A 27956-nucleotide genomic window follows, 5' to 3' on the forward strand; every position below is an offset into this window, starting at 1 on the left:
AGCATCTGTTCCTAGAATTGTAATATTTGTTCGAGTTTTTTTTTGTTTTCCCCCACAGTCCAATTTCCCATAATCGTCTGCTTTACTAAGATATAAAGGTGGTATTTATTCAACACTAAATTCAAGTATTTATACAAATACTATTTCTATAGCCCTCTTCAAAGAAACTGAAATTCATATGGAACCACAAAAGACACTAATAAGGCAAAACGATCCTGACAAAAAAAGAAGAGTGGATGTATCACACTCCCAAACTTCAAGCTATACTACAAAGCTATAGTAACCAAATCAGTATTGAACAAACACAGACATACAGACTAATGGAATAGAATTGCGAGACCAGAAATAAGCCCGCACTTATATGGACAGTTAATCCATGAAAAGGAGTCAAATGTACACAGTAAGAAAGAGGAGAGTCTCTTCAAGAAATAGTGTTAGGAAAACTGAACATCCACATGCAAAAATATTAAACTAGATCACCATCTCACAACTTACACGAACAGTAACTCAAAATAAATTAAATGCATGAATGTAAGGTCTGAAACCATAAAATATATTGAAGAAAACAGAGATAAAACACTCCACAACACTGGCGTCAATGATGACTTTTGTAGATTAGTTTACAATGGCAAGAGGAACAAAAGAAAACAAACAGATGGAACCATATCAAAACAAAAAGCTTCACCACAAAGGAAACCATCAGCAAAACAAAGAGTCACCCATCTAAAGGGGAGAAAATATTTGCACATTAAACATCTGACAAAGTGCTGATATTCAAGATATATAAAGAATTCATAGAACTCGACAAAACAAACCTAACCCAAAAGGAGGGGGGGGTGAAATGCTAAACAGACATTTCTCCAAAGGAGATATACAGATAGCTAATAGACAAATGAAAAAAATCTCATGATCACTTGTCATCAGGGATATGTAAATCAAAACCATAACAAGATACCATCTCACACCTGCAAAAATGTCCCATATCAAAAAGATCAAAAACAAGTGTTGGCAAGGATGTGGAGAATAAGGAACCATTGTACACTGTTGGTGGAAATGTAACTGGTCCAGCCCCTGTGGAAAACAGAATAGAGGTTTCTCAAAATAGTAAATAGACCTATCATATGACCCAGTAACCCAGCAATTCCACTCCTAGATGTTGACCTAAAGAATTCAAAAGCACTAATTGTGTGTGTGTGTGTGTACTCCTATGTTCTTTGCAGCCATATTTATAATCACCAACTTAGGGGAACAATAAGTGCCCAAGAACAAAGGAGTGGATTAGAAAAATATGGTATATATAAACAGTGGAATACTACTCAGTTATTTAAAAATGATGAACTTTTGTTATTTGAAAAATGGATGGAAGTGGAAAAGGTTGTGCTAAGTGAAATAAGTCATAAGAAAAAAAAAATGCTGAATGTTTTCAACTATATGTGTCATATAGTGAAACAAAACAAAGGAGCAAAAAAAAACCAAACCAATAACAAACCCTTGACATTTGACTGCAAAACTGAGGCTACCAGAAGGAGAGGGTGGCAAGATGCAGAGTGGAGGGAGGGGTCCAATGGAGCATGGTGGAAGATAGCTGGAGCTTTGGTGGTGGGCATGGTGCAAAAACATACAGTTGTATATATTAGTATACCTCGTGAAACAAATATAGTGTTGTAAGCAAATTACTTCATTAAACATAATTGGAGGGCCTCCCTGGTGGCACAGGCGGTTGAGTACTGCACTGTGAAGCTGTCCACAGCCTCTGTAGCACCGGTTCAATCCCAGCCGGCCGGTGAGAACCCCACATGGTGAAGCAGACCTCTCCTGTCTCGCCCGCTGCTCCCCTCAGCAGTGTATTTTGTCAGTCTGCCTGTTCTGTTCCCCACTCTGTCTCTGGTGAATCCTCTCACCCTTCCATGCATCTGGCTTGTACCCTGGTTCTTGTATAAATAAATAAAAATTTGTAAAAAATGCCAAAAAAATAAAAATAAACATAATTAGAAAAAAAGGAAGAGGAAAAGAAAGGGAAGGAATAATACTATTCTTCTAATAAACTTCTTCACTGTTTGAGTGCTCCAATGTGTTATTTAATAAATATCTATAATAAACTGCCATATCAAAATGAAGCATACAGAAAGGATACTTAATTCCAACTAAAAATTTAAATACATTTTTTTTTTCAAAATGTGATTCTTATAACGGATGAAATATTTTTACCTAGTTGCCATTATGTACCAGGTACTGGGTGCAGCATAAGGATAACACAGTTATTAACAAGACAAAGTGCCTGCCTTCATATACTTCTTACTACAGGAAGATAAAGGTAACAAGCAAACCAACAAAGTAATTACAGATGAAAATAAGTACTATATAGGAAATTTTTTTAAAGAATTATAAGAAAAAGGGAAAGAAGAAGAGGAAATCACATACAGGAAGACTTTATAAAGGAACTGATATTTAAAATATGATTTAGGGTCTCCCTGGTGGCACAAGGGTTAAAGTCTCAGCACTATCAAGCTATTCCCAGCCACTGTTGTATGAGTTCTATCCCGGCCAGGGAACTAACCCATATGGCACAGCAGACCACTCCTGTCTTGCCTACTGCTCCCCTCAGCAGTGTATTTCAGTGGATCTGCCTGTTCTGCTCCCCACTCTGTCTCTGGTGAATCCTCTCACCACCTCCCCACACCTCTGGCCTACACCCCAGTTCTTATATGCATAAATAAATCTTGTTAAAAAATTAAGATATGATTTAAAGGGTGAAATTAAGTCAGATTGTAAGAAAAAAGAATTTTTGTCAGTTGAGGGAAAATACTGTAGCCAGATAAGTTTGGAATGCTGTAAAAACCTCAACTGTTATAGGTTCAGTACCTGTTTCACTCTTGCTAAAAGTTCACGGCAAAAGGAAAAGAATGTAAAGAGATCAAAAATTAAAAGAAAAGCAGACATAACAGCTAAAGAAGGTGGAAGTATTGGGGGAAAATTACTTTTATTTCCCTGTAGCTGAAAGATATACCACACCTTGCCACCACTGCAAAGATAGGCGTATACAGTGCTGACTGCACTATGTTGGTCTTGGTCACCTGCCTTGCTTTGTCCAGTGGAATATGAGAGGAAGTGGCAATGTGTTTGTTCCATGCCTATTAATGAAGAATCACTTCTTTTCACTATTCTCTGGTACCTTCTGCTATTGATAAAACAAATTCCCCAGGAAAGACACTGCCTCTTGAGCCTGGAATTCAAGAGAAATATGCATAGAACATATCCCTTAGCAAGGAGACATGAGTGGCAAGATCAGCCATAAAGATGACCATTCATTCAGCCCAGCCTAGATCAACCAACACCCGGTGAGCCTGCAGAAAGGCATGCATGAATCAATAATTACTGCTTCATTCCACAGAATTTGGGAGATATTTGTACATTACAGCTAAGAAAGACTTTTGATGTCAGACTCTGGGCTAGGCATTTGACATGGGTTAGTTCATCCAAACTGCCCTCTCATCCTATGAGATAGATTTTACATTTAGCCCTATTTAACAGATAAGGAAACTGGAGATTGACAGGTTAAATAACCTGCTTACACTCACACAATATTGTGGAAGAACCAAGCACAAGTTTAATTTCAAAGTCCTGTCACTCTTATCACTGAGGTAATCTAAACACAGTGCTAGTAAGCCTTCCTACCACTTTTTTTCTTTAGAAATAACTTTTTTTTACATCATTATTCATTTTTGCACAGTATTTTATTTCTCCCCTCAGGTACTTCCTACCACTTTAAATAGCATCACTGTTTATCTTCCAGAAAAATCTAGAGTCAAGTAGCAAGTAGCTATACCAGAAAAAGAGTAATTTAACTATCATTTAAATTTGATTGTGAAATTTTTCTAATTAAATTCACCTTTTGGAAAAATGTCTAACTGAAAATAATTGTCAGTTCACATTGTAAGTACATGATTTGACAGTGATGACAGTGCTGGAAAAGGAAGTATAATGACAAGAAAGTTCCTTTTAGAAATAAAAGTTAATAAATTCCTTCATCTGAATTAATAAAATCATGAAAATTGTGAAAACTAAAATTCATTTAAAGTGCAGCACTTAATACATAGTTCAGTTTTTTTCCCACATATGATTCTGCTTCATATACCATCAGGATATAAAATAACATGATTTATGATATGATTTAAAACAAAGGACATTTATACATTCCACAATCCATCAAAAATAAGTACGCAGGAAATAGACTAGTCTGCTTCTGAGAGGGAAAATATCCATGTGACTTCCTGATTTGGTGGTAGGGAAATCAAGCTGAATGAATTGATGTAACATCACTTTAACAGCATAAAGAGATTTTGAATATTTACTTTTTGTTTAAATTACAAAAAAGTTTAAGATTACTGTAAGAGAAATGGAAAAGAAAAAGGTATTGAAACAGTCTTAGAATTTTTAGTTACTCTTAACAGTGGGTGATACAAAATTTTTTTTCCTGCAGTTTTCTTATTAGCCTAAAGGCTATTGTGGGTAAGAAAAGAGTGTGTAACCAAGAAAGGAATTTAGTGTCATTAAACACTTAAGCTTAATAAAAGGATGTTTCCTGACCCTCCTCACTGAACTATAGTTATCAAAAGATAATGGAATTAGTCATTCTATTTATTTCTAACATTTCAAATACACTTATTTCTCTATTAAAAACATATATAGCATTAGTACCAAGCCACAAAGTTAAACCAAGAAGATAAAAACCACATTTTGTAAACTAAGGGATTACTAGTGAAACTTGCATACAAAGATTAGTATTTTTGCCAATGAAATGAACCTTGAGAGGTTTCAGCCACTCAAAACTGAAATATCTTTTCAAAAACTTTTCTTCTAAAACACAATTTACAAAACACTTGTAGCAATTCACCTAGCAAGTGTCCTTAATACTACAACTTAGAAAATATTTTACCTGAGCGCAGTCTATTTGGGCTGCATTCATACCTCATGCCTATTTATGCTCATGTAGCCAACCAAATGACTACTAGATGTCTTTTTCACTACTTTCCCAATACTTTTCAGTTTCTATTTTCAGTTTTTTTTTTTCAGATAACTGAGCATAATTTAGTTATGTGTGTTAGCATAATTTCCTCTAGTTCAATCTATGTTGTCACAAACATCAAGAGCTTTTTTCATACCTAAGTAGTATTCCATTGTGTGTATATACCACATCTTAACCCACTAACTAGAATGTCTTTCCCATTACTTTTCTCTTTCTACTCTCAGTTCTTTTCAGATAATCATTGCCTTATCAGAACGTTAACCTGTTTCTAAATACTAAAATCAGAGAGCTAGGTAGAATTTTTAGAAACCATCTATTCCAAATCCCTCATATACACGTATTAATATAGATCCAGAAAAATTAAAGTCTGTGTCCATTATTGTTCAAGATCACAAAGCCAGAAATAAAATTAAAACATTTTGGACTCCCAATGTCATCATTGTTTTTATTCCCTTCCATTACCAGGGAGCAGGCATGAGGAAGGGAGGAAAGGCAATTCAGATGCCAGAGCAGCAAAGCAGATAAACCCAGCAAAGGGTATATTCACCAGAACGGTGGTTTGACTTGGTGTCAATTCAATTATCATTACAGCGTAAAGATGACCACAAGGCATGCTAATACATTTACCATTAAAAGATCAAATTATTTAGTCAGTAATAGTAACAATACCTCACTGGTTTGACAACTTATACCCCCTATCCATGATTAATAACAAAATGTAATTTGGCACAAGAAAAAAGCAAAATTTCATGGAAAACTTCTAGGCTTATTCTAAATCTATCTCAAAAGCATAAAACTTAAAGGTTATATAATTAACTACAAGTATACATGAGAACACTTTACTAGGGACTGAAAAAATTGAACCAAAGAATAATGAAATTATTCAAAATAACATAGAACTTTCATTAATTTTCTATTATTTTAGCTATTTCCTTCTCAACAACCAAAAAAGGATATCTTCCTCATTCATGGATAATAATACCAAGACTAAGAAGTGTACCAAATCACTAAACAATGACTACACAGCAGAAACTAAAACACAGTGTTGTCCGATTCCACACATATTGACGTCATAACATGATGGTGTGGTGGATTAAAGATTACCACAAATTCTTTGGGAAGGAGGGTTATTAAGCTGCTCTGACTGATGAGTATAACAGAAGTGATATTCCAGGCCCAGATCCAGACTGTAATAAGACTTGTAGCTTCCAAGCTTCATCTCTTGAAATCCAGTCTATCCTCAAGTTCACTGATCCTTCCCTCATCCACTATTGATCACTGCCAACAAATTCAGCACATTTTTATCAAGGTATCCTATTTTCCAGTTCTCAGATATCTATTTGTTTCTTCTTTTTTACCTTTCCCATATCTCATCATACCCCTCATCCCCATCTCTCATAATACCCCTACAAGGTATCAACCTTCTCTTGTGAATTATTCAACATATTTATTGCAGTTATTTTAAAGTCCTGGTGGTGGGTACAGTATGGTAACAACACCTGAGAGTGGGGAGGCTATTCTTCTAATTCACAAACAACAATGTACTTCACAGTTACCACAATGAAAAAAATAAATAAAATTTTACCTCAATACAAGAAAAGTCCTATACTGTTGTTTCCAACTGATATTTTAATGTAAATCACTTTCACCTTTTTTAATATTTAATAATCTTGAGATATATTCTGGACACTGTTGATATGTTTTTACAAACTACAGATCCTGTTATTTTCCACAGTGTTTCCTGGGCATGGTGCTACAAAATGGGAAAAGGATTCTATTTTATCAATGAAAAACCAGAGGAATTTACCAATTCCCTTTAACATACCAACGCTGAAAACGCAAACTGTCTCCCCTGAGGCAAGTAGCCGCTCAAGTCTCTGCTCATCTCACTCATCCAGGCTTCCAATTTTATTTTCCCTGGGTCATTTGGAACTTTGCCCCATGCATGCACAGGCTTTGAGGAGATTTTATATGCTCAAATATAGACACTCACTTCGCTGTGACTCCCTACATTCTAGAAAATCTCCCTCAATTCCCAAACACCCTGCAGCCCCAAGTTCCATCCTCTGGCTTCTCAAGACCAAAAAAAATAATAATAAAAAAAACCAAGAGAGAAAAAGATTTCTGCCTTGCCCCTAGAGAAACTGAGAAATGCTCTGGGAGAGGATGGGAGTGTATGTGTCATTCAGCTTTCATTCAGATTCATAAACTACAGAAGAATTTGAATAGTATTCTTAGCTATGTACAATGATTTAAGTGATAAGAATGAATAAAAGAGAACTCTAAAAAATATTCTGAGTCTGAGAAAATATACCCAGAATATATATGAAGAGAAGACAGGGACTTTTCTTCAAAACTGAGATCCAAACCTCACTGGAGAGTGCATGGCTGCCAGCTACTAGCTGGTGAAATAATTTAATGCTTTGACCTGAGCCAAAGATTAAACACAGTCAGGAAGCCAAGGGTGACAGATTAGAAATCACAAATGAGGACTGGTAAGCCAGGAACCCTCCACCAGATGGCCAGGAGCCTGAGGCTAATGAAGGTGACACCGCAGACAGGCACTAAAAAACTGAAAACCTACTGCTGGACTGCCATGGAACCAAGGCTAGCAGGCAAAGCACTATGGGTCAGGGTTCGCAAATAGGAAAATCTCCACCAGACAGTCAGCAGAGAGAAGATGGCAGGCAGAGAATGGCAAGCCAGAACTTGTATCAAAAACTTACTAGAGAGTGAATGGCACTCATTATTACACATACACACTAGTGGCACCAGTGGAGACAGCAGGAATGGAAACATACCAGATCTGAGAAGAGCAGGAAAACCCAGTCCTGCAACAATATAACTTATGCACTATCAGATAATGAATCTTAAAATTTCTTGACAAATGATATGTATCCATGGAATCTAGGAAGTCAGTAAAGAACAGATTTAGAGAGGCAATAAAATTATTAAATGACAAAGTATATAAATGTGGATCTAACCCATCGATTTCCTTCTTTTAAGGACTGAATCCCTTTCAACTCCGGCCAAATTTTGTTCATTCTTCACTGCTTTTATAAAAATATAAACATATACACATACACTTATATCTTATTCTGTATATAGTCTGTGTCTCTCAGATTGGGGGAGAGGGGAGAGAGAGAGAGAAACAGAGATAATGACAGGGCGGAGGGGAGCACACTTGCAAACGCATGCGCAAGGTTTCTAACTTAGCCACTAGAAGGTTAACTATTCAAGCTATTCTTCCATTACTAGGAGCCAAAAGCTGAGTAATGATTTGACACAGAATCTACAGAATACTGTAAGCAGAGGAACTGTTAACAATTTTGTTTCAGACTACCTACTGTGAGGTTTATGAAATGTATAGTCATGCTGGCATTAAGCAGTGCACATAATTTTCACAAACAATAAACCCTTGTCCTAAATATTCTCTGTGGAAAAAATTCCACTAGGCTTAAAGTTTAGAAGTTTTTATTCAAAGCCAATGAAATGTCTCCTCTAATTGCCCAGATAATGCTAAACTTTCAATATATTTCTAAGTCATAATTTGAAACATCAAACTTTCTAATATTAATGCCAAAAAACAATAATGTCCATAAAATTATGACAAATTTTTAAAGCATTTCTAGGAAAAAGAATATACTTTCATTTGTTATAAGTCCATAATGTTTAAATACATGAAGGAGGGTACCTATTTTGAAGGGTCGGATTCCACAACACTATTTCAGATCAGACTATTCTTTACAACAAAGGTGGTTCCAACATGGAACATGCCAGTTTTAATATTAGTTCATAATCTTTTTTATATCACTGTGTGTGACTTTTCAAATGTTCTAGGCAAGAGACCAATAAACCAAAATCCGGCCAGAACTACTTAAAAGCAAAATTTTCCTTTTAGTTCTTTTGGCAATACTTTGTGAAACACCCAAAAAGAAAGCTATGCTACAACTCAAACAAGTTTGGCACCAAACACCATGGAAAATTATTACCTTATAAAAGACATGTGTATCGTTTGAAATGTATACTGTTCTAATTGAGGTAAAAAAATAATTTAGCAATGGTAAAAATCTGTAAGTGTTGCTGTATATCGAAGTATTCATCGTGTGGACACAATCCACAGTTGAATTAAAGTGTCAGGGGAGCAGCATAATTTGTCCATGGGGAGTGGGGAGGGGACATGGGTAGGAATTAGAACCTACAAGGACCAGAAAAGTGGGCTGAAAATATTGGAGACATGACAAGAGAGCACACCCAGGCACCAAATGGAGTCTATGAGGAAAGTCATGGAGAGGTCTACAGAATAGCTGGTTCTGTGTAGCTATAGCCTCAGCAGGTTCCCTGCTGGACTGTGGTGATAAGCCAGAGCTAGCTGATGATCAGCACTGCTACCAATCAAGAAAACAAACTAGACAGTGAGCTAGAGACAGAGAAGAGAGGCAGTTTTGTGTATATTGGTTACTCTGTTTGAAAGTAAAAGACAAAATGACCTTAAGGAAAAAAATAGTTTCTGTTTTACATCTGGCCTTCTAAATATCACTCATCTTGTTCTTTTTGCAAACATAACCCAGAAAAGTAGTTCCCAGTTTAAGCCAACTGACACAGCATTCTACCACCAGCACGCAGGATATAATGAATAAACATTTTTTTTAATAATAAATTTTATTTTTATATTCCCCATACAATTGCAGCCCCCCATTCTGACCCCAATCCCTCCCTCCCACCCCCGCCCCCCTAAAAGTGTCTCTGGTTCGTAGTTTTTTGTTGATTTTGATTTTCACTTTCTTATAGTTATTCGTTTTCCTGGTCCCTTATTTAAGTTTTCTAGATTCCTGCTATGAGTGAGACCATCCGGTATTTTTCTTTTTCTTTTTGGCTTATTTCGCTGAGCATGATCCCTTCCAGTGCCATCCATGTTGCTGCAAATTGCATGTGTTTATCTTTTTTGAATGCTGAGTAATATTCCACGGTATATATGTACCACATCTTCTTGATCACAAATGCATCTTTTGGGCATTTGGGTTGTTTCCAAAGCTTAGCTATTGTAAACAGTGCTGCTATAAACATAGGGGTGCAGGTGTTCTTTGGAATGGATGTTTCTGTGTCCTTTGGGTAAATACCTAGGAGTGGAATTGCTGGATCATATGGAAGCTCTATGTTTAGTAGGTCCAGAAATCTCCACACAGCTCTCCACAGTGGTTGGACCAGTTTGCACTCCCACCAACAGTGCAGAAGAGTTCCTTTTTCTCCACAACCTCGCCAACATTTGTTGTTGCTAGTTTTTTTAATATGTGCCATTCTCACTGGTGTAAGATGGTATCTCATGGTAGTTTTGATTTGCATTTCCCTGATGACAAGTGATGTTGAACATTTTTTCATATGCCTGTTGGCCATTTGCATTTCCTCTTCAGAGAAGTTTCTTTTTAGCTCTTCTGCCCATTTTTTGACTGGATTCTTTTCTTTGTTGTTGTTAAGTCTCATCAGCTCTTTGCAGATTTTTGTGATCAGTCCTTTATCATTAGTGTTGTGTGCAAAAATGTTCTCCCAGTTGGTGGGGTTTCTCTTTGTTTTTGTTATTGTCTCTTTTGCTGTGCAGAAGCTCTTTAATTTGATGTAGTCCCAGCTGTTTATCTTCGCCTTCACTATCACTGCTTTGGGTGATGTGTCTGTAAAGATGTCTTTGATGTGCAAATCACGTAGTGTTTCGCCTATATTTCCTTCTATATATTTTATGGTTTCAGGTCTTATGTCTAGTTCTTTAATCCATTTTGAGTTGATTTTTGTGTATGGTGTGAGGTAGTGGTCAAGCTTCATTCTTTTGCATGTAGCGACCCAGTTTTCCCAGCACCATTTATTGAACAAACTTTCTTTGCTCCAATGCATAGTCTTTGCTCCTTTGTCAAAGATTAGTTGACCATAAATCTGTGGGTTTATTTCTGGATTTTCTTGAATAAACATTTTTTATTAATTCATCTACATAACTAAACACATATTATATGAGGAAAAATATTATAAAATCATTTTGTTATTATTTTAATGATATGTATTCTTTCATGATAAAACATGCCCTTAGGATATCTCACCATATTTTTCCCATCAATGCACAATTTTTCTAAAGTAAAATTTTTCTCTTGGCCATAAACTGCTAAATTACCACTCAGTTGCTAAGACATATACTAAATAAATTAGCATAAAAGGTAATAGGTATAAGTGAGATCAAAATTTATTTCATGATCTATTCTAATCATTTCATTATCTAAGTATGAGCCATGCAAAATGTCCTTTAGCATTCAAGTGAATCAAAAAGTTTTCCATTTTGAACCTTATTTCTTCCCCCTAAATAATGGCATCTCTTTGCTAGAACACACAACAGTTCATTAGGTGATCGTGGAATGTGTTCATGTATTTATTTGCATGTACACCCTTGTATAGTCATTCCATTGACTATATACTTAATACTAATATATCAAGTAGGTGCTACAACTAAACAGATACAGTCCTTGTCTACACAGGACTCATAGTCTCATAATCTAGCATGGAAGTGTGACAGTTTATAACCAGCTTCAAGAATAATTCTGATGCTAGGCAGAAAAGAGGACCTTTAGAAAAAAAAAAAAATTTTTGCCTTTTATCTTGTTATTTTAATAGATAGTACTTAATTCCTTTCTGCATTCTTTAGGTTTTTTTTTTCTAACTTTGTAAAATTTTAGTTTGTTTTGTTCTTTGTGGTATAATTATTAATAAAAGCAAGGCTGTGGTTTTTCTCTGTGTTCCTCAATTTTACCTTTAGTTTCTGATATGTATTTTTAAGTTTATTATTACTGTTAACTCTTACTGAGTTTGGATAATCTAGTCTGGGAGAGACAATAAAGCCTTCCCTGGGTATGAAAAAAACTACCTGATATCAAAAAGATATGTTGCAAGATAGGAAGGACAGATAGAAAAGAGGAGGAAACATATATTTTCTAACTAAAACAAAGTGAGAACAGCTAGAGCATTTTGAACAGGAGGGTGAAATAGATAAGACAAGAGCACAGCAAAAAATGACAGCCCAGCAAGTAACCATACAGTACAGCATCTTATATCTCTGACCTTCCAAAATCATTCAATGAAGGAAAGTTATCCATAACCACAATCTGTACATCTACTCTTTTTTGGCCACAGACCACATGCCTTTCAGTTAGATTAAGATGTGTTTCTTTTACATATCTGATTTCATATGACCAAAGTTACAATAGACTGGTTTCTGCTAAACTCTAAGGAAATGGTAAGTACTTGCTTTTTTTTGCTTCCAAAATGCTAAGTTACACTCTTGATTTAAAAAATAAAAAGTCAACTCCATATCTCAAAGCCATATTAATCACTGAGCTATTCACTGGCTCTGTAGTTTTAATTTTTGACCTAAAGTTTTTAATCAGTTTTCCATAAATTCCCAAAATATAGCCCCAATACAAATGTTCCTAGAAACAAAACCTAAGAAATGAGACACATTCTCTACTATAGTCTCCAGAAACAAAGGCAAACAACTTTAGATTCCTGACCTCCAGAATAGCGAGAATAAATGTGTTTAATTAAATTTGTGCTAATTTGTTACAGCATGGATAGAAAACCAATACACTTCCCCAAACTCAAAACACCTTGGACATTGCTTCAGGGTTCAGCCTTTGAATTTCTTTTATTCTACACCCATTCATATGCTGATCTTCATTAACTCCAAGGCATTAAAGGTGTATGCATTTAGATTTCCAAAATACATACCTCCTCTGGACTTATCCACTCATTTATGGATTCACATATCTACCTTCTTAACACTTTAAACTGTATATCTCAAAGGAATTTCAAATTTAGCAGTCAAAACCAAATACTTCATCTGACCCCACAAAACCTTTTTCACCAGCACATTCAATCTAAATGAATGGCAATTATATGTACTATATTCTAGTTTTTTAGAGCAAATTCTTGGGTCTCTGACTCCTTTCTCTAATGCCTCAGATATAATGTATTGGCTAATCTCCTCAGTTTACCTTCAAATATATTCATAAGCATAAGCATTTACAACATTCTATACTATCCAAGTTTTCCTAATTTTAGAGTAGATGATTTGGACCACAGATCTGCACACTCGCTTTAAGATACTCTGAACAACAGGCAGAGCACCCACTGCAGCTATCCCTCAAGGTTCAGCCCAGATAACACAGGCAAAAACATCTATTTTCCAATCTTTTCCTGAAAGGAGTCTAACTGCTTATCTCACAAGTTATGCCTGAGGATTGAGCTGCTAATTTAAGACTCAATTACAAATCAAAAAAGACATGAAAAGCGATAAGACACAAGTATGAAGGATAATAAGAAACTAGGTATGAAAATTATACAATAAGCTGGATAACAAAGAAGATATAGATAAGTTCCTAGAAACATACAACCTAAAAGAGTGCTGGTAGGAATGTGAATTACAGTCCCATGGAAAACAGGAGGTGGTTATTCAAAAAATTGTAAGAGAACTACAATACAATTCAACAATACACTATTGGGCATATCCACAGGAAATAAAACACCACCATCTCAAAGAACTATACAAACTCTCATGTTCATTGGAGCACTATTCACAAGGGTCAAGGTATGAAAGTCTGCTACTGGATGAACCTGAACAACATTATGGTAAGTGAAATAAGTCATAGAAAGTCAAACACATGCTATCACTTCTATGTGAAATCAAAAAAAGCTCAACTCAAATAGTAGAAAGTTATTCTCAGAAACTATAACGTGGAGGAAATAGGAAAAGGTTAGTAAACGGAGGTGGGCACAAACTTTTAGTTAAGACTATGGGCTGAGGAGCTAATGTTAACATTTTGATTGTGACTATGGTTGATAACACTATACTGTGTGATTGAAATCGATGAATAGGCTATACTTAAATGTTCTCACCAAAAAAAGTGTGGGGGGAAATATATGAGGAAAGCGATGAGTTAACTTATTCAGGAGAGGGGCGATCCTTTTACATGTCACAATGTATATATGTACAGATTACACTGTACACTTTAAATCTCAATTTTACTGGACTTCCACGTGCAAAAAAATAAAACTAGACCACTACCTTTCACCGTGCACAAAAGTCAACTCAAAATGGATAAAAGAACTGGACATAAGATCTGAAACCATAAAATATATAGAAAATATAGGTAAAACATTATAAGACATACATCTCGGAAACATCTTTAAAGACTCATCACCCAAAGCAGTGATAGTGAAGGCAAAGATAAACAGTTGGGATTACATCAAACTGAAAAGCTTCTGTATAGCCAAAGAGACATTAACCAAAACAGACAGACACCCCACTGATTAGGAAAAAATCTTTGCACTCCATTCAGCTGATAAGGGACTGATCACAAAGATATACAAAGAACTCACAGGGGCTCAACAAAAACAAAATAAACAATCCAGTCAAGAAATGGGCAGAAGAACTCAAAAGACATTTCTCCAAAGAGGAAATGCAAATGGCCAACAGGCATATGAAAAAATGTTCAACATCCCTTATCATCAGGGAAATGCAAATCAAAACCACACTGAGATACCACCATACACCAGTAAGAATGGCACACATCAAAAAAACAAGCAACAACAAATGTTGGCAAGGATGTGGTAAAAAAAGAATTCTCCTGCATTGCTGGTGGGAGTGCAAACTGGTCCAACCACTGTGGAAAGCTGTCTGGAGGTTCCTCAATCTACTAAAAATGGAGCTACCATAGGATCCGGCAATTCCACTACTAGGGATCTACCCAAAGGACACAAAAACAGTGATTCAACAGAGCACCTGTACACCTATGTTTATTGCAGCACTATTTACAATAGGTAAAACTAGGAAACAACCCAAATGCCCAAAAATAGATGACTGAATCAAGAAGATGTGGTACATATACACAATAGAATATTATTCAGCGATCAAAAAAGATGAACTCATGCCATTCGCAGCAACGTGGACGGAGCTAGAAGGAAGTATGCTCAGTGAAATAAGCCAGAAGAAAAAAAAAAAACAGCAGATGGTTTCACTTATAACAGGAATATAGGGGAACCAATTAAGATAGCAGTGTAAAAAAAAAAATAATAACAGTATAAAACACAACAAAGCAAAAACAGACAATTATAAACCAGAGACATACTACAGGGGAGGAGGAGGGAGAGGGATCAGAGGGAGGGAGGGAGGAGCACAGGGGACTGGGGTGATGGTGCATGGATGCCTTGGGGAAGGAAATTCTATGGGGACTACACCTGAAGGGGTTGGGGGGAAGCAAATATTGTTTAAAAAAAATTTTTAAATGACAAATGTTAAAATAAAAAAAAGAAAAAAGAAATAAATAAATAAATCTCAATTTTATTTGTCAATTAAACCTCAATAAACCTGAAAAAACTAAAATTTATACAGTAACTTACAAAGGAGAGACAATCTAGTCATAAGCACCTAATGACCCATTCAATAAGTGTTTACCTAATGAAATATTTTTGTCAAACTACTGCTGAGCAAACTCCTTGACTATAATTTCTCCTAAGTTGAAAGGTTAAAAATATTAATGTTTAATCAATTCTGTAACTTGTAGTTCAGAAATTACTGGTGGGTTTATGCACTGATATTATAGTTCTGTCCAGTTTAAACCTATTTAATATGGTCAATCCAAATAAGTCAAAATAACAACTTTTGCTATGGTTTGGTTTGGTTTTTTTACCTCCAAATAGGACCTATTTTTTTACTTATCTTTCCTTACATAAGCTCTTGGCATTCTTTTTCTAATTAATATGCTAAATTCAAAATATGTACATAAACAAGTTATGTAGACCAGAGGCCATATGATTTTCTATAGTCAAATTCCTTGTGACGTCTGTGATGAAAAACAAAATTCAAATACAATAGATCTTCATGTACAATGAACACCCTAAATGGTAGTTCCCAAATTTCAATAATCAGGAATACTTGCCACACTTGTTGGTTAAAGCACAAATCATCGGATCCTGTTCCCAGGGTTCTGAATAAGATGGTCTGAGGGGGAAAAACCAGAGTTTGCATTGTAGGTTCCAAAGCATGCTGGTGGTACAGGTCTGGGAAGCAAGGTGTCAGTGCATAAGAACTTAAAACTCCATAAAATGCTATTGAAAAGTTGCCTTTCCATCTGGCGGCAGCCATCAGGTAAGCCAAAATGGGCACTTACAAGTACATCCAGGAACTATGGAGGAAGAAGTCCAATGTGATGCGCTTTCTTCTCAGGGTGCGCTGCTGGCGGTATTGCCAGCTGTCGGCCCTCCACAGGGCACCCCGCCCCACCCGGCCGGATAAAGCGAGAAGACTGGGATACAAAGCCAAGCAAGGTTATGTCATACATTGGATTTGTGTGCACCGTGGTGGCCACAAACGTCCAGTTCCAAAGGGTGCAACCTATGGCAAGCCTGTCCACCATGGTGTAAATCAGCTGAAGTTTGCTAGAAGCCTTCAATCTGTTGCTGAAGAGCGAGCTGGACACCACTGTGGAGCTCTGAGAGTCCTGAATTCTTACTGGGTTGGTGAAGATTCCACGTACAAATTTTTTGAGGTTATCCTCATCGATCCATTCCATAAAGCTATCAGAAGAAACCCTGACACCCAATGGATCACTAAACCAGTCCACAAGCACAGGGAGATGCGGGGGCTAACATCTGCAGGCCGCAAGAGCCATGGTCTTGGAAAGGGCCACAAGAACCACCACACTATTGGTGGTTCTCGCCGTGCAGCTTGGAGAAGGCGCAATACTCTCCAGCTCCACAGTTACCGCTAATAAGTAATGTTTGTAAAATTCTTACCTAAAAAACAATTTAGGATAGTTAAAAAAAAAAGAAAATTACTACTCTGCTGTGAGAATTATGAGATTATCTTTAAGTTTTTGATTAATATGTAGCTTTCTTCTATCTATTCTTTGGAATATATTTGTTCTTTGTAATATAAGTGTTTATATAAAATGAAAAAATTCTTTCATTAACCTTGGGAAATGTGGTAGATGTGTTCCAGTTCAGCAAGATCAGGCTATAAAATAGGATATTTTAATTTAAAAACTCAAATTAATAATGTCTAGCATCCATATGATTAACAACCAATTGAAGGTGAATACATTTATTCCAAATTCATCTTTGTAAGAAAATACAAAGCACAGCATATTAGTCTTACAATTAAAATTAATTCTAGTCAACATCATCTCATTTTAAAACAATAACTGAGAGTCTATACTGATTCTCAAATTAATGTATGCATAGGATTACCCTATAACTAAAATAGGAGATATTTTAAGTGTCAATATTCATATTGCTTTTATTTCATATTCCTAACTTTTTCATCTATTTCAAACTATTTACTGACTAACATCCCAGGTACTCTAACTTGCCATTGGAAATATGCATATCATTGGAAAGTATGTAGTAAGCCCAATACCTGATATTTAATATCTGTTTAATCAATAAATATGCAAATGAATAGTATCATTTATATTAGTACAAAAAATATTCCTATATCATGTATAAAAACATAGGAAATCCAGTATAATCTAAATATGAAAGAATTATTTTCTATTTAAAGTCACTTGCCTTTAATTCAATTTTAATTAACAAAACATCTAAGCAATTATGCAGACAATTTACCACAGCAGGTCTGAAACTGCTTTGGAAAGACCTGCGTACTGAGCAGCCCTCAGTCAGCATCTGGGACAACTTGACTTTCACAGCATTCCCAGCAGTTATCTAGAAAAGGTCCACTAGTCTCAACCATTTGCATAAACAATATGGTTTAAGCAGCTAAACACCAGTATTCTTTTGAGAATCTGAATTTTTGTATGTGCTAAACAAAGGATATCAAAGAGACCACCTCTCATCAGGACCTTGGACACTGAGTCTCTAATGAGCACCCACCTGCTGCTAGGGGGAAGGTGTATTTTGTTTGCCCCTTCTGGGGAAGAGGGGGACATAAGGAAAATTCATCATGGATTGCTCCAAGTCTCCACCTGTGTCTGTTTCTTGTTTTGAGTTAACCGTGTTTCCTTACTGCTTCACTATGTCAGCCAGGAACACAACTATATGCTGAATCATAGGAGTTTTTCTAGCAAATTTCCAAGGGGAAAGGTAGTCTTGGGGACTCCCAACACAACAGCTTTTTTCCAAAAGCCAATATTCTTACCTGCTGATAAGCCTCATAGATCACATCAAATAGAAAAGCCTGTGGCATTTCACTTGCTCTATATCTGGCACGTTCCAGTGAGTGGTCCAAGCAGCCGTCAGAAGAGGGACTGATGACAGTAGATACAAGAGGTCGAATTGCTCCTGCAGCCTGAAAAACAAATACAATAGAGGCAAATAAATTTCACCTAGACAATATTTAAAGAAAAATTCAAACTCTATCTCAATTTTAAAACATCCTACTCCTTCAAAAAACTACCTTCAAACATTTGAACAAATGTCTATTTGGTTCAAAAATTATTTCCCATCTCATGATATTACAGCTCCCTATACTTAGAGACAGAAGTAACTTCTTTCACTGTAGACTCAAAATCCTTTTCACCAAAGGCCATTGAAGTCAAATACTAAAAAAAGGATGCTAAGACAATTGGGTATTCCTTGAAGATGGAAGGGGACAGACAAACTATTGTAAAAGAATTAAAATGGATTATATATGAATATTTACTAATTAGTGTGCTGTGAACTAATTTAATTTACACATTACATAATTTTTTTCTAATTCAATATTTTTTCTAATTCAATATTATTTTTTTATTTAAATTTTATTTTTATTCCCCATACAATTACAACCCCTTTATTTTGACCCCAAGCCCTCCTTTCCCCGCCCCTAAGCCCCATAGAGTGTCTCTGGTTCACAGCTGTTTGTTGATTTTGATATTTTCTTTCCTATAGTTATTCTTTTTCCTGGTCCCTTATTTAAGTTTTCTAGATTCCTGCTATGCGTAAGACCATCCGGTATTTTTCTTTTTCTTTCTGGCTTATTTTGCTGAGCATGATCCCTTCCAGCGCCATCCATGTTGCTGCAAATTGCATGTGTTTATCTTTTTTGAATGCTGAGTAATATTCCATGGTGTATATGTACCACATCTTCTGGATCCAGTCATCTATTTTTGGGCATTTGGGTTGTTTCCAAAGCTTAGTGCTGTTATAAATAGTGCTGCTATAAACATAGGAGTGCAGGTGCTCTTTGGAATTGATGTTTCTGTGTCCTTTGGGTAAATACCTAGGAGTGGAATTGCTGGATCATATGGAAGCTCTATGTTTAGTAAGTCAAGAAATCTCCACACAGCTCTCCATAGTAGTTGGACCAGTTTGCACTCCCACCAACAGTGCAGAAAAAGGTACACATTACATAATTAAGAAAAAAACTGCATAATATTCCAAAAATGAGACTCAACAGCAACCCAATGTATTCATACCTTGCTCTAATTTCTGAGAAAAGTAGTCCCTTCAAACACAGGCTCACATCAAAGTTTCTTCAGGCAAGATAGCCATTAATTCCAGTTGCTCTAATGAAAGATCTGTCCCTTTAACAGATACATCTAAACTTTATGTAAAGAGATATTTTCCTATCACATAATTTGCCCTTTATCTTTAACAGAGTACCACTGTAATGTGGTAGTGAAGGTCACTGCCAGTCAGCTCCCTCACTGAAGTAGCCTTAAAATAGGAAAGGCAGTTAAACACACCTTATATTGATTGCAAAATGTACTATCTTTATACATAATTGCCACATGAGGATTGTGCAAATGCAGCAAATTTATTCTTAAGAAGACCAACATCCAAGCCAGATAGACAGTTCAGGAACTAATTTACAAAAGCCAAGGTATTTTTTGGTCACCATCTCCAGTAGCTCAAGTAGAAATCTGGAGTCTCGTTATAAAAGCAAAAATGAGGAGACAGAGAGGAAACAGGGAGGGAATGATTACCAAGTAGGATAAAGGAAGATAAGGAGCAAGTTTAACTCCTATCAAAAAAGTTTAAAAGATAAAACAAGCAAGAAACACATGTAACACACACATAGATATACACAGCTCAAAGGAAAAAATCAGATTTCCAGTTTAACTACTTACAGGTCCTCCTGAGATTCTATGTCTGACCATCAAGTAAAGATTATTTAGAAGAGAACATGAGCCATCCAAAATGTCAGCAAGATGAGTTCTCTCCAAGCAAAACAACTATAACTAGTGAAAATTATTAAAAAACCAACCATTTAAAGTCTTTGAAAATTGTCCTAAAGGCATTCAGTAATAAAGAAACATTACTCAAGAAAGTCTTCAATATCTTAGTGGTAAGAACAGAGAGCCTGTGATACTAGAGCCAGGATTAGTTACTTCCTTCATTCCCCACCAAGTTCAATGTGATTGAAGTTTCCTCTGAATAATAAGGGTAAAAAGATAGGGTTCCTACTTCCCATAGCTCACAGAGGCACGGGGAGACTGTCAACAATCACTATTTCCTCAGCTACATATTATAGAGGCTAAATTATAAGCAAGTATATCCAAAAGATTGGAGATCTTTTCTCCATGTAGCTTTCACTCATAGAGCAGAGAATCTGCCTCGTGGTAGACAGAGAATACTGGAGTCCAGATAAACCTGTTGCAGATAACAAACAGGCACTAAGGTTCCATACCAGGAGAGGCAAAAAGAAAAGCCTTCCAATGTTCCCGTACAACACTCTATTCATTAGAAGGGGGTTCACTCTGCTTCCATGCAAAACAAAGGGTCACCAGGGACTCCAAACTGTTAAAGGCAAAATGCATGTTGCCTATATGAGGGGCTCATTGTCAGTTGCACAAATAAAGCAAAGTAATCAAACTCTTGTGTGTCCAAAGACTTTCAATTGGTGGAGAGAATGAGAATAGGGAAGAGAAGGATTTCAATATACAGATTCCCAATCAAACTCCAAAATCACCCATCCCCTCGTGGGTAAATGCCTAGCCAAACAGGCATGGACCAGATCTGAAATGCCAGGAAAAGGAGTCTAAGGTACTTCCTGGCAAAGAAAAAACAAGCAATAGGTAGTGCAGGGGTCAGGTGTCTGGGGGAAAAGATACCTAAAGTTTAAAACATGTCAATCAAACTGGAAAATCAACCAGAGCTCAAGATGGCTGCTGTTGTCTCTGAAGAGCCAGCATAACAAAGCACTAAGACTACAAAGAGTAAAGACCAGGTAGTCTACCCATGTGTCCTCCAATCCTCTCCCATTCCACAAACAATGGCAACCTCCATGCATCCTCCTTCCCAGCATCCCCATATTCAGGAAGTTATATTAACAGCATGCCAGGAGCTGTAATCAGATGTCTGAGGTATGGAGATGAGGGGGGTGAAATCCATAACATCCTGCCCCAATTTCTCCTTGCCAGTTCTGATCCCAGTCACATCAGTCAACCTGCTCTAACAACTCCAAGAGAAATAGGACACTATACCTCTCCACACCTCCAGATCAGTGATACAGTGATTTCCTAGGGTGAGAGAAAAATTCTTAGAACAGAGAGCTATGAAAACTCTCCTCAAAGAAACTCATTTTACCTGGAACAAAATATGAAGTTCAAGCCTAAAAGCATTGTTAAAAGAAATGGAAATTACCATAGTAAGCAATTAAGAGGATGCTGGTAGCCATGAGAGCAAAATAGCCCAGCTAGTTTATCAGGCAAGCAAGGAAAGAGACAGCTAACAGAGAATCAGAACAAAACTTGAGACACTGGCCTGAAAAATCCACCCCAGCAAAGAGGTTAGAACCTAAGTGGATGAAACTATAGAAAAATTTATGCCCTAGGCACTGTTTAAAAAAAAAAAACAAAAACACTAGCAGGTAATGAATGGAGCTTAGTTGCATGTGATAACAGAGATTCACATTACAAGACAGATCAGGGAAAGAAACTAAGAGCCTTGCTAAAACCACTAACATCCCAAAATGACTACAAACACAGCCAAGACTGCACCTCCAAGAAGCGACAGGCTTCACCCTATAGAGCAAAACACCTTCACTGATATAGAACAGAGAAGCCACAAACAAGCCAACTATAAAGCCTGGAAAAGATGAAAGACTATTGGCCTCCCCGGTAGCGCAGCGGTTGAGCGCTGGGTTGCAAAGCTGCACGCAGCCTCCGGTTGGATCCCCGGCTGCTCCCCGGCCACCAGGAGGAGGGTCCCACATGGCGCACAGACCTCTCCTGCTGCCCGCTGCTCCCCTCAGCAGTGTACTTCGGTCCTTCTGCCTGCTCTGCTCCCCGCTCTGGCTCTGGTGAAGTCTCTCACCCTCCCGCGCTTCTGACTGTACCCAGTGTTTGTATAAATAAGTAAATAAATCTTAAAAAAAAAAAAAAAGATGGAAGACTATCAATATCGGTGAAAATAAATTATCTAAAATATTCAATTTTCAACAACAACAAAAAAAGGAAGACATGTTCAAGCAAGAAAGCATTATCTATACCAAAAAAAAAAAAAAAGAAAAAAAACCTGCCTGTGAAAAGGCCCAGATGCCAAACTTTGCAAATGACTTCAAATCAGCTATTGCAAATATGTTTAAAGTAATTAATAAAAGCATGTTTAAACATGTAAATCAAGGTATGATGACAGTATTAACTGCTAATATCAACAATGTTAAAACACAGATGTTAGTTTAAAAACAACTAGAAAATCGAGAGTTGAAAACTAGAATAATCAAAACAAACAAGAGGAAAAGAATCCACAAACTTGAAGTCAGATCAACAGGGATTATGTATGCTTAGAACAAAGAAAAAAACAGAATCACAAAGAAATGTGCCATTAAGCATGGCAACATTTTCAAAACGGGGGTTCCAGAAAGAGAACTGAGAAAGGAGCAGAAAAAATACTCAAAGAAGTAACTGAAAATTTCCCACGGTGAAGGAAAAATATTCAGTCATTTATCAACTGAGTCAACTCTAAATAGAGTAAACACAAAGAAATCCCTATCTAGACAACTCATACAAAAAAAAAAAAAAAAATGCTGAAGGCTACAGGAAAAAAAAATCTTGGAAACATCAAAAGAAAAATGCTTTATCATTAACAAGAGAAGTCCAGTGAGATTAACAATTGATTTTTAGAATAATGAAGGCCAGAAGGCATGGGGTAGTATAGAACCTATTGAAAAAAAAGATGTGTCAAAGATTTTAAGTCCAGCAAAATTAACATTTGATAAATGATAGCAAAATGAAGATTGACTGTGAACAGAAACCTAAAGAATTCTTTGCTATCCATTGATCCTACCAAAAAAAAAAAAACCCTAAATATGTTCAAGCATAAATAAAATAAAATAACCACAGACTTTTAATTCAAATCCACTTGAAAAAATAAAGGGCAATATGAAAAGGTAATGCGTAATTATAAAAGACAGTATACAAGCATATTTCTTTCTTATATTAACTGGTTTAAAAAGCAATTATATAAAACAAAAATCAGTTAAGTGAATTGATTTATCTATAACCTACTGAAATGTAATTTATTTCACAAAAAAACCACAACAGAGCCAAAAGGATTAAAGGTATATTGGAGTAAGGAAAAAAATACCAAACGGTAACTTGATTCTACAGTAACAAGAAATAACTAACAATAGTATACTAGGAAATTAATATGACAAACTAATTATACATGTATTATCTCTCTCTTAGCTTCTGTATGTTTCAAATTATAAAGTAATAAGTATAGCAGATGTTGTGTTTATAACATACATAGATGTAATAAGCATAATAGTAATAGCACTGAAATGGAAAAGAGAACAGAGCTATATAGAAGTAACATTTCCATCTCTCACTGGAATTAAGGTAGCATAAATGAAGGAAACTGTGGTAGATAAGCATTTTAAACCCTAGAACAATATTAAAAAAGCAAAAACAAAAAAATAAAGTGAGAATATAAAGAAATTAATGTTACACAGAAAATATTCACTTAATTAATGCAAAACAATGAGAGAGAATAAAGACATGAAACAAAAAGTAGAAGCATAAATCTGGCTATATCAATAGTAATACTATGTTTGAATTGACTCAGCAAGTCAATAAAAAGGCAGAGACTGCCAAACAGGATTTTAAAAAAACAGCTATATGGAGTCTATAGGAGAGACACATTTGAAATTCAAAGATACAAATATTGAAAGTAAAATGATAAAAAAGGATACACCATGCAAATAGCAACCATAGGAAAGGCAGAGCAGCTACAGTAGTATCAGGGAAGAAATAAATATTGAAAGTGCTAACAGAGATAAACAGAATGTTTTATAATAAGGGTCAATCCAACAAGAAGGTAAGAATTTTGAACATTCATCTACTAGATTCCCACAATACAAGATGCAAAAATTGATAGAACTGAAGGGAGAAATAAACAATCCAACTATAGTTGGAGGTATATCAATACCCCACATTAACAATGGGTGTAAGAACTAGGCAGAAGACAACCACGGGAATAAAAAGACTTGAAAGATATTCTAAACCAACTAAACCTAAAAGACAACTATTAACTATTCCATCAATAGTAGAAAACATGTTATTCTCAAGTGTTCATGGACAGATTAAACACTAGGCCATAAGCAAGACTTGATCAATTCTAAAGGATTAAAATCATACTAAGTATGTTTTCTGATCACAATAGAGCAAATTTAAAAGTGAATAAGGGAAATTCTCACAAATTTCCAAAATATAAGAATTTCACAAATATAAGAAATTGAACATCATACTTCTAAACAGTGAATGAGTCACAAAAAACTCACTAGGGAATTGGAAAATACTTTGAAATGAAACAAGATAATTTAAAACTTAGGTAATGCATTTAAAATCAGTGCTAAGAGAAAATTTATAGCTATAAAGTTATTTTTTTTCAGCCAGGGTTGGTTTTTTTTTAATAATAATAAATTTTATTTTAATATTCCCCATACAATTTCAACCCCCCCATTTTGACTCCAATTCCTCCCCGCCCGCCACCCACCCCCCCCCAAAAGTGTCTCTGGTTCATAGATTTTTGTTGATTTTGATTTTCACTTTCTTATAGTTATTCATTTTCCTGGTCCCTTATTTAAGTTTTCTAGATTCGTGCTATGAGTGACACTATCCGGTATTTTTCTTTTTCTTTCTGACTTATTTCGCTGAGCATGATCCCTTCCAGTGCCATCCATGTTGCTGCAAATTGCATGTGTTTATCTTTTTTGAATGCTGAGTAATATTCCATGGTGTATATGTACCACATCTTCTTGATCCAGTCATCTATTTTTGGGCATTTGGGTTGTTTCCAAAGCTTAGCTATTGTAAACAGTGCTGCTATAAACATAGGGGTGCAGGTGCTCTTTGGAATTGATGTTTCTGTGTCCTTTGGGTAAATACCTAGGAGTGGAATTGCTGGATCATATGGAAGCTCTATGTTTAGTAGGTCCAGAAATCTCCACACAGCTCTCCATAGTGGTTGGACCAGTTTGCACTCCCACCAACAGTGCAGAAGAGTTCCTTTTTCTCCACACCCTCGCCAACATTTGTTGTTGCTAGTTTTTTTAATATGTGCCATTCTCACTGGTGTAACATGGTATCTCATGGTAGTTTTGATTTGCATTTCCCTGATTACAAGTGATGTTGAACATTTTTGCATATGCCTGTTGGTCATTTGCATTTCCTCTTCAGAGAAGTTTCTTTTTAGCTCTTCTGCCCAATTTTTGACTGGATTATTTTCTTTGTTGTTGTTGAGTCTCATCAGCTCTTTGCAGATTTTTGTGATCAATCCTTTATCATTAGTGTTGTGTGCAAAAATGTTCTCCCAGTTGGTGGGGTTTCTCTTTGTTTTTGTTATTGTCTCTTTTGCTGTGCAGAAGCTCTTTAATTTGATGTAGTCCCAGCTGTTGATCTTTGCCTTCACTATCACTGCTTTGGGTAATGTGTCTGTAAAGATGTCTTTGATGTGCATATCCCATAGTGTTTCGCCTATATTTCCTTCTATGTATTTTATGGTTTCAGGTTTTATGTCTAGTTCTTTAATCCATTTTGAGTTGGTTTTTGTGTATGGTGTGAGGTAGTAGTCAAGCTTCATTCTTTTGCATGTAGCGACCCAGTTTTCCCAGCACCATTTATTGAACAGACTTTCTTTGCTCCAATGCATAGTCTTTGCTCCTTTGTCAAATATTAGTTGACCATAAATCTGTGGGTTTATTTCTGGATTTTCTATTCGATTCCATTGGTCTGTGTGTCTGTTCTTGTTCCAATACCATGCAGTTTTGATGATTATGGCTTTGTAGTATAGCCTGAAATCTGGGAGTGTGATGCCTCCATTCCCTTTTTTTTTCAGGAGAGCTTTGGCTATTCGGGGTTTTTGGTGATTCCATATGAATTTCATCAATAATTGTTCTATTTCTTTGAAGAATAACATTGAAATTTTTATTGGAATAGCATTGAATCGGTATATTGCTTTTGGTAGGATGGCCATTTTAATAATGTTTATTCTTCCAATCCATGAGCAGGGGATGTCTTTCCATTTCTTTGTATCTTCTTCTATTTCTTTTAACAGTGTTTTATAGTTTTCTTTGTAAAGGTCCTTTACCTCTTTTGTTAAATTTATTCCCAAGTATTTGATTTTTTTTGTTTTGATAATAAAGGGGATGGTTTTTTTTCATTTCTTCTTCTTCAGATTTATTGTTAGTGTATAGGAAGACTTCTGACTTTTGCATGTTGATTTTGTATCCTGCCACTTTGCTGAACTGATTGATGAGTTTAATTAGTTTTTCTATGGAGTTTTTGGGGTTCTCTATGTATATTATCATATCATCTGCAAATAGTGATAGTTTGACTTCTTCTTTTCCTATTTGGATTCCTTGTATGTCTTTCTCTTGTCTTATTGCTCTGGCTAGGACTTCCAGTATTATATTGAAAAGCAGTGGTGAGAGTGGACATCCTTGTCTTGTTCTAGATCTTAATGGAAATGCTTTCAGCTTTTCACCATTGAGAAAGATACTGGCTGTTGGCTTGTCACAGATGGCCTTTATGATGTTGAGGTTTGTTCCTTGTATCCCAAGAATTTCAAGGGCTTTTATCATGAATGGGTGTTGCACTTTGTCAAAAGCTTTCTCGGCATCTATTGATATTATCATATGGTTTTTATATTTCTTTTTGTTGATGTGTTGGATAACGTTGATTGATTTTCGGATGTTGAACCATCCTTGTGTCCCTGGAATGAATCCTACTTGGTCGTGGTGAATTATCTTATGGATACACTGTTGGATTCTGATAGCTAAAATTTTATTGAGGATTTTTGCATCAGTGTTCATTAGGGAGATTGGCCTATAGTTTTCTTTTTTTGTGTTGTCCTTGTTCGGTTTTGGTATTAGTGTAATGTTGGCTTCATAGAATGTGTTAGGTATTATACCTTCCTTCTCAATTTTTTGGAAGAGTTTGTGAAGGATAGGCACCAATTCGTCTCTGAATGTTTGGTAGAATTCATTTGTAAATCCATCAGGTCCTGGGCTTTTGTTTTTGGGGAGGTTTTTGATTACCATTTCAATTTCGCTAATTGTAATTGGTCTGTTTAGGTGTTCTATTTCTTCTTTGTCTAGCTTTGGGTGATTGTAGAGTTGTAGGAATTTGTCCATCTCCTCTAGATTGTTGAACTTGTTTCCATATAACTGTTCATAGTAGTTATTAATTATTCTTTTGATTTCTGCTGTGTCCGTTGTGATTTCTCCTCTTTCATTTATTATCCTATTTATTTGTGCTTTCTCCCTTTGTGCCCTTGTGAGCCTGGCTAGGGGTTTATCTATTTTATTTATTTTTTCGAAGAACAAGCTCTTGGTTTCATTCATCTTTTGGATTGTTTTTTTAGTTTCGATTTCATTTATTTCTGCTTTGGTTTTTATTATTTCTTTTCTTCTACTGGTTTTGGGGGTTTTTTTGTTGTTCTTTTTCTAGATCTTTGAGCT

The 27956-nt window shown here is 35.9% G+C and overlaps 2 protein-coding genes across 2 annotated transcripts in view; one reads left to right on the forward strand and one right to left on the reverse strand.

The window, feature by feature from the left end:
• The window catches only part of CRPPA (CDP-L-ribitol pyrophosphorylase A), a 268036-nt gene that overhangs the window by 209459 nt on the left and 30621 nt on the right, over positions 1-27956 (reverse strand). Inside the window, 1 exon segment of the mRNA XM_054692405.1 lies at positions 18210-18359. Within this exon segment, the coding sequence (XP_054548380.1) occupies positions 18210-18359 (150 nt within the window).
• On the forward strand, positions 16176-16839 carry LOC119242970 (60S ribosomal protein L15-like). Its single transcript, XM_037508406.2, has one exon. It carries the CDS (start codon positions 16213-16215, stop codon positions 16822-16824), a length of 612 nt encoding a protein of 203 aa, XP_037364303.1. The 5' UTR covers positions 16176-16212; the 3' UTR covers positions 16825-16839.

The sequence above is a fragment of the Talpa occidentalis genome, unplaced genomic scaffold, assembly GCF_014898055.3.
Source record: "Talpa occidentalis isolate TD23 unplaced genomic scaffold, MPIMG_talOcc4v2.1, whole genome shotgun sequence".
NCBI classification, from domain to species: domain Eukaryota; kingdom Metazoa; phylum Chordata; class Mammalia; order Eulipotyphla; family Talpidae; genus Talpa; species Talpa occidentalis.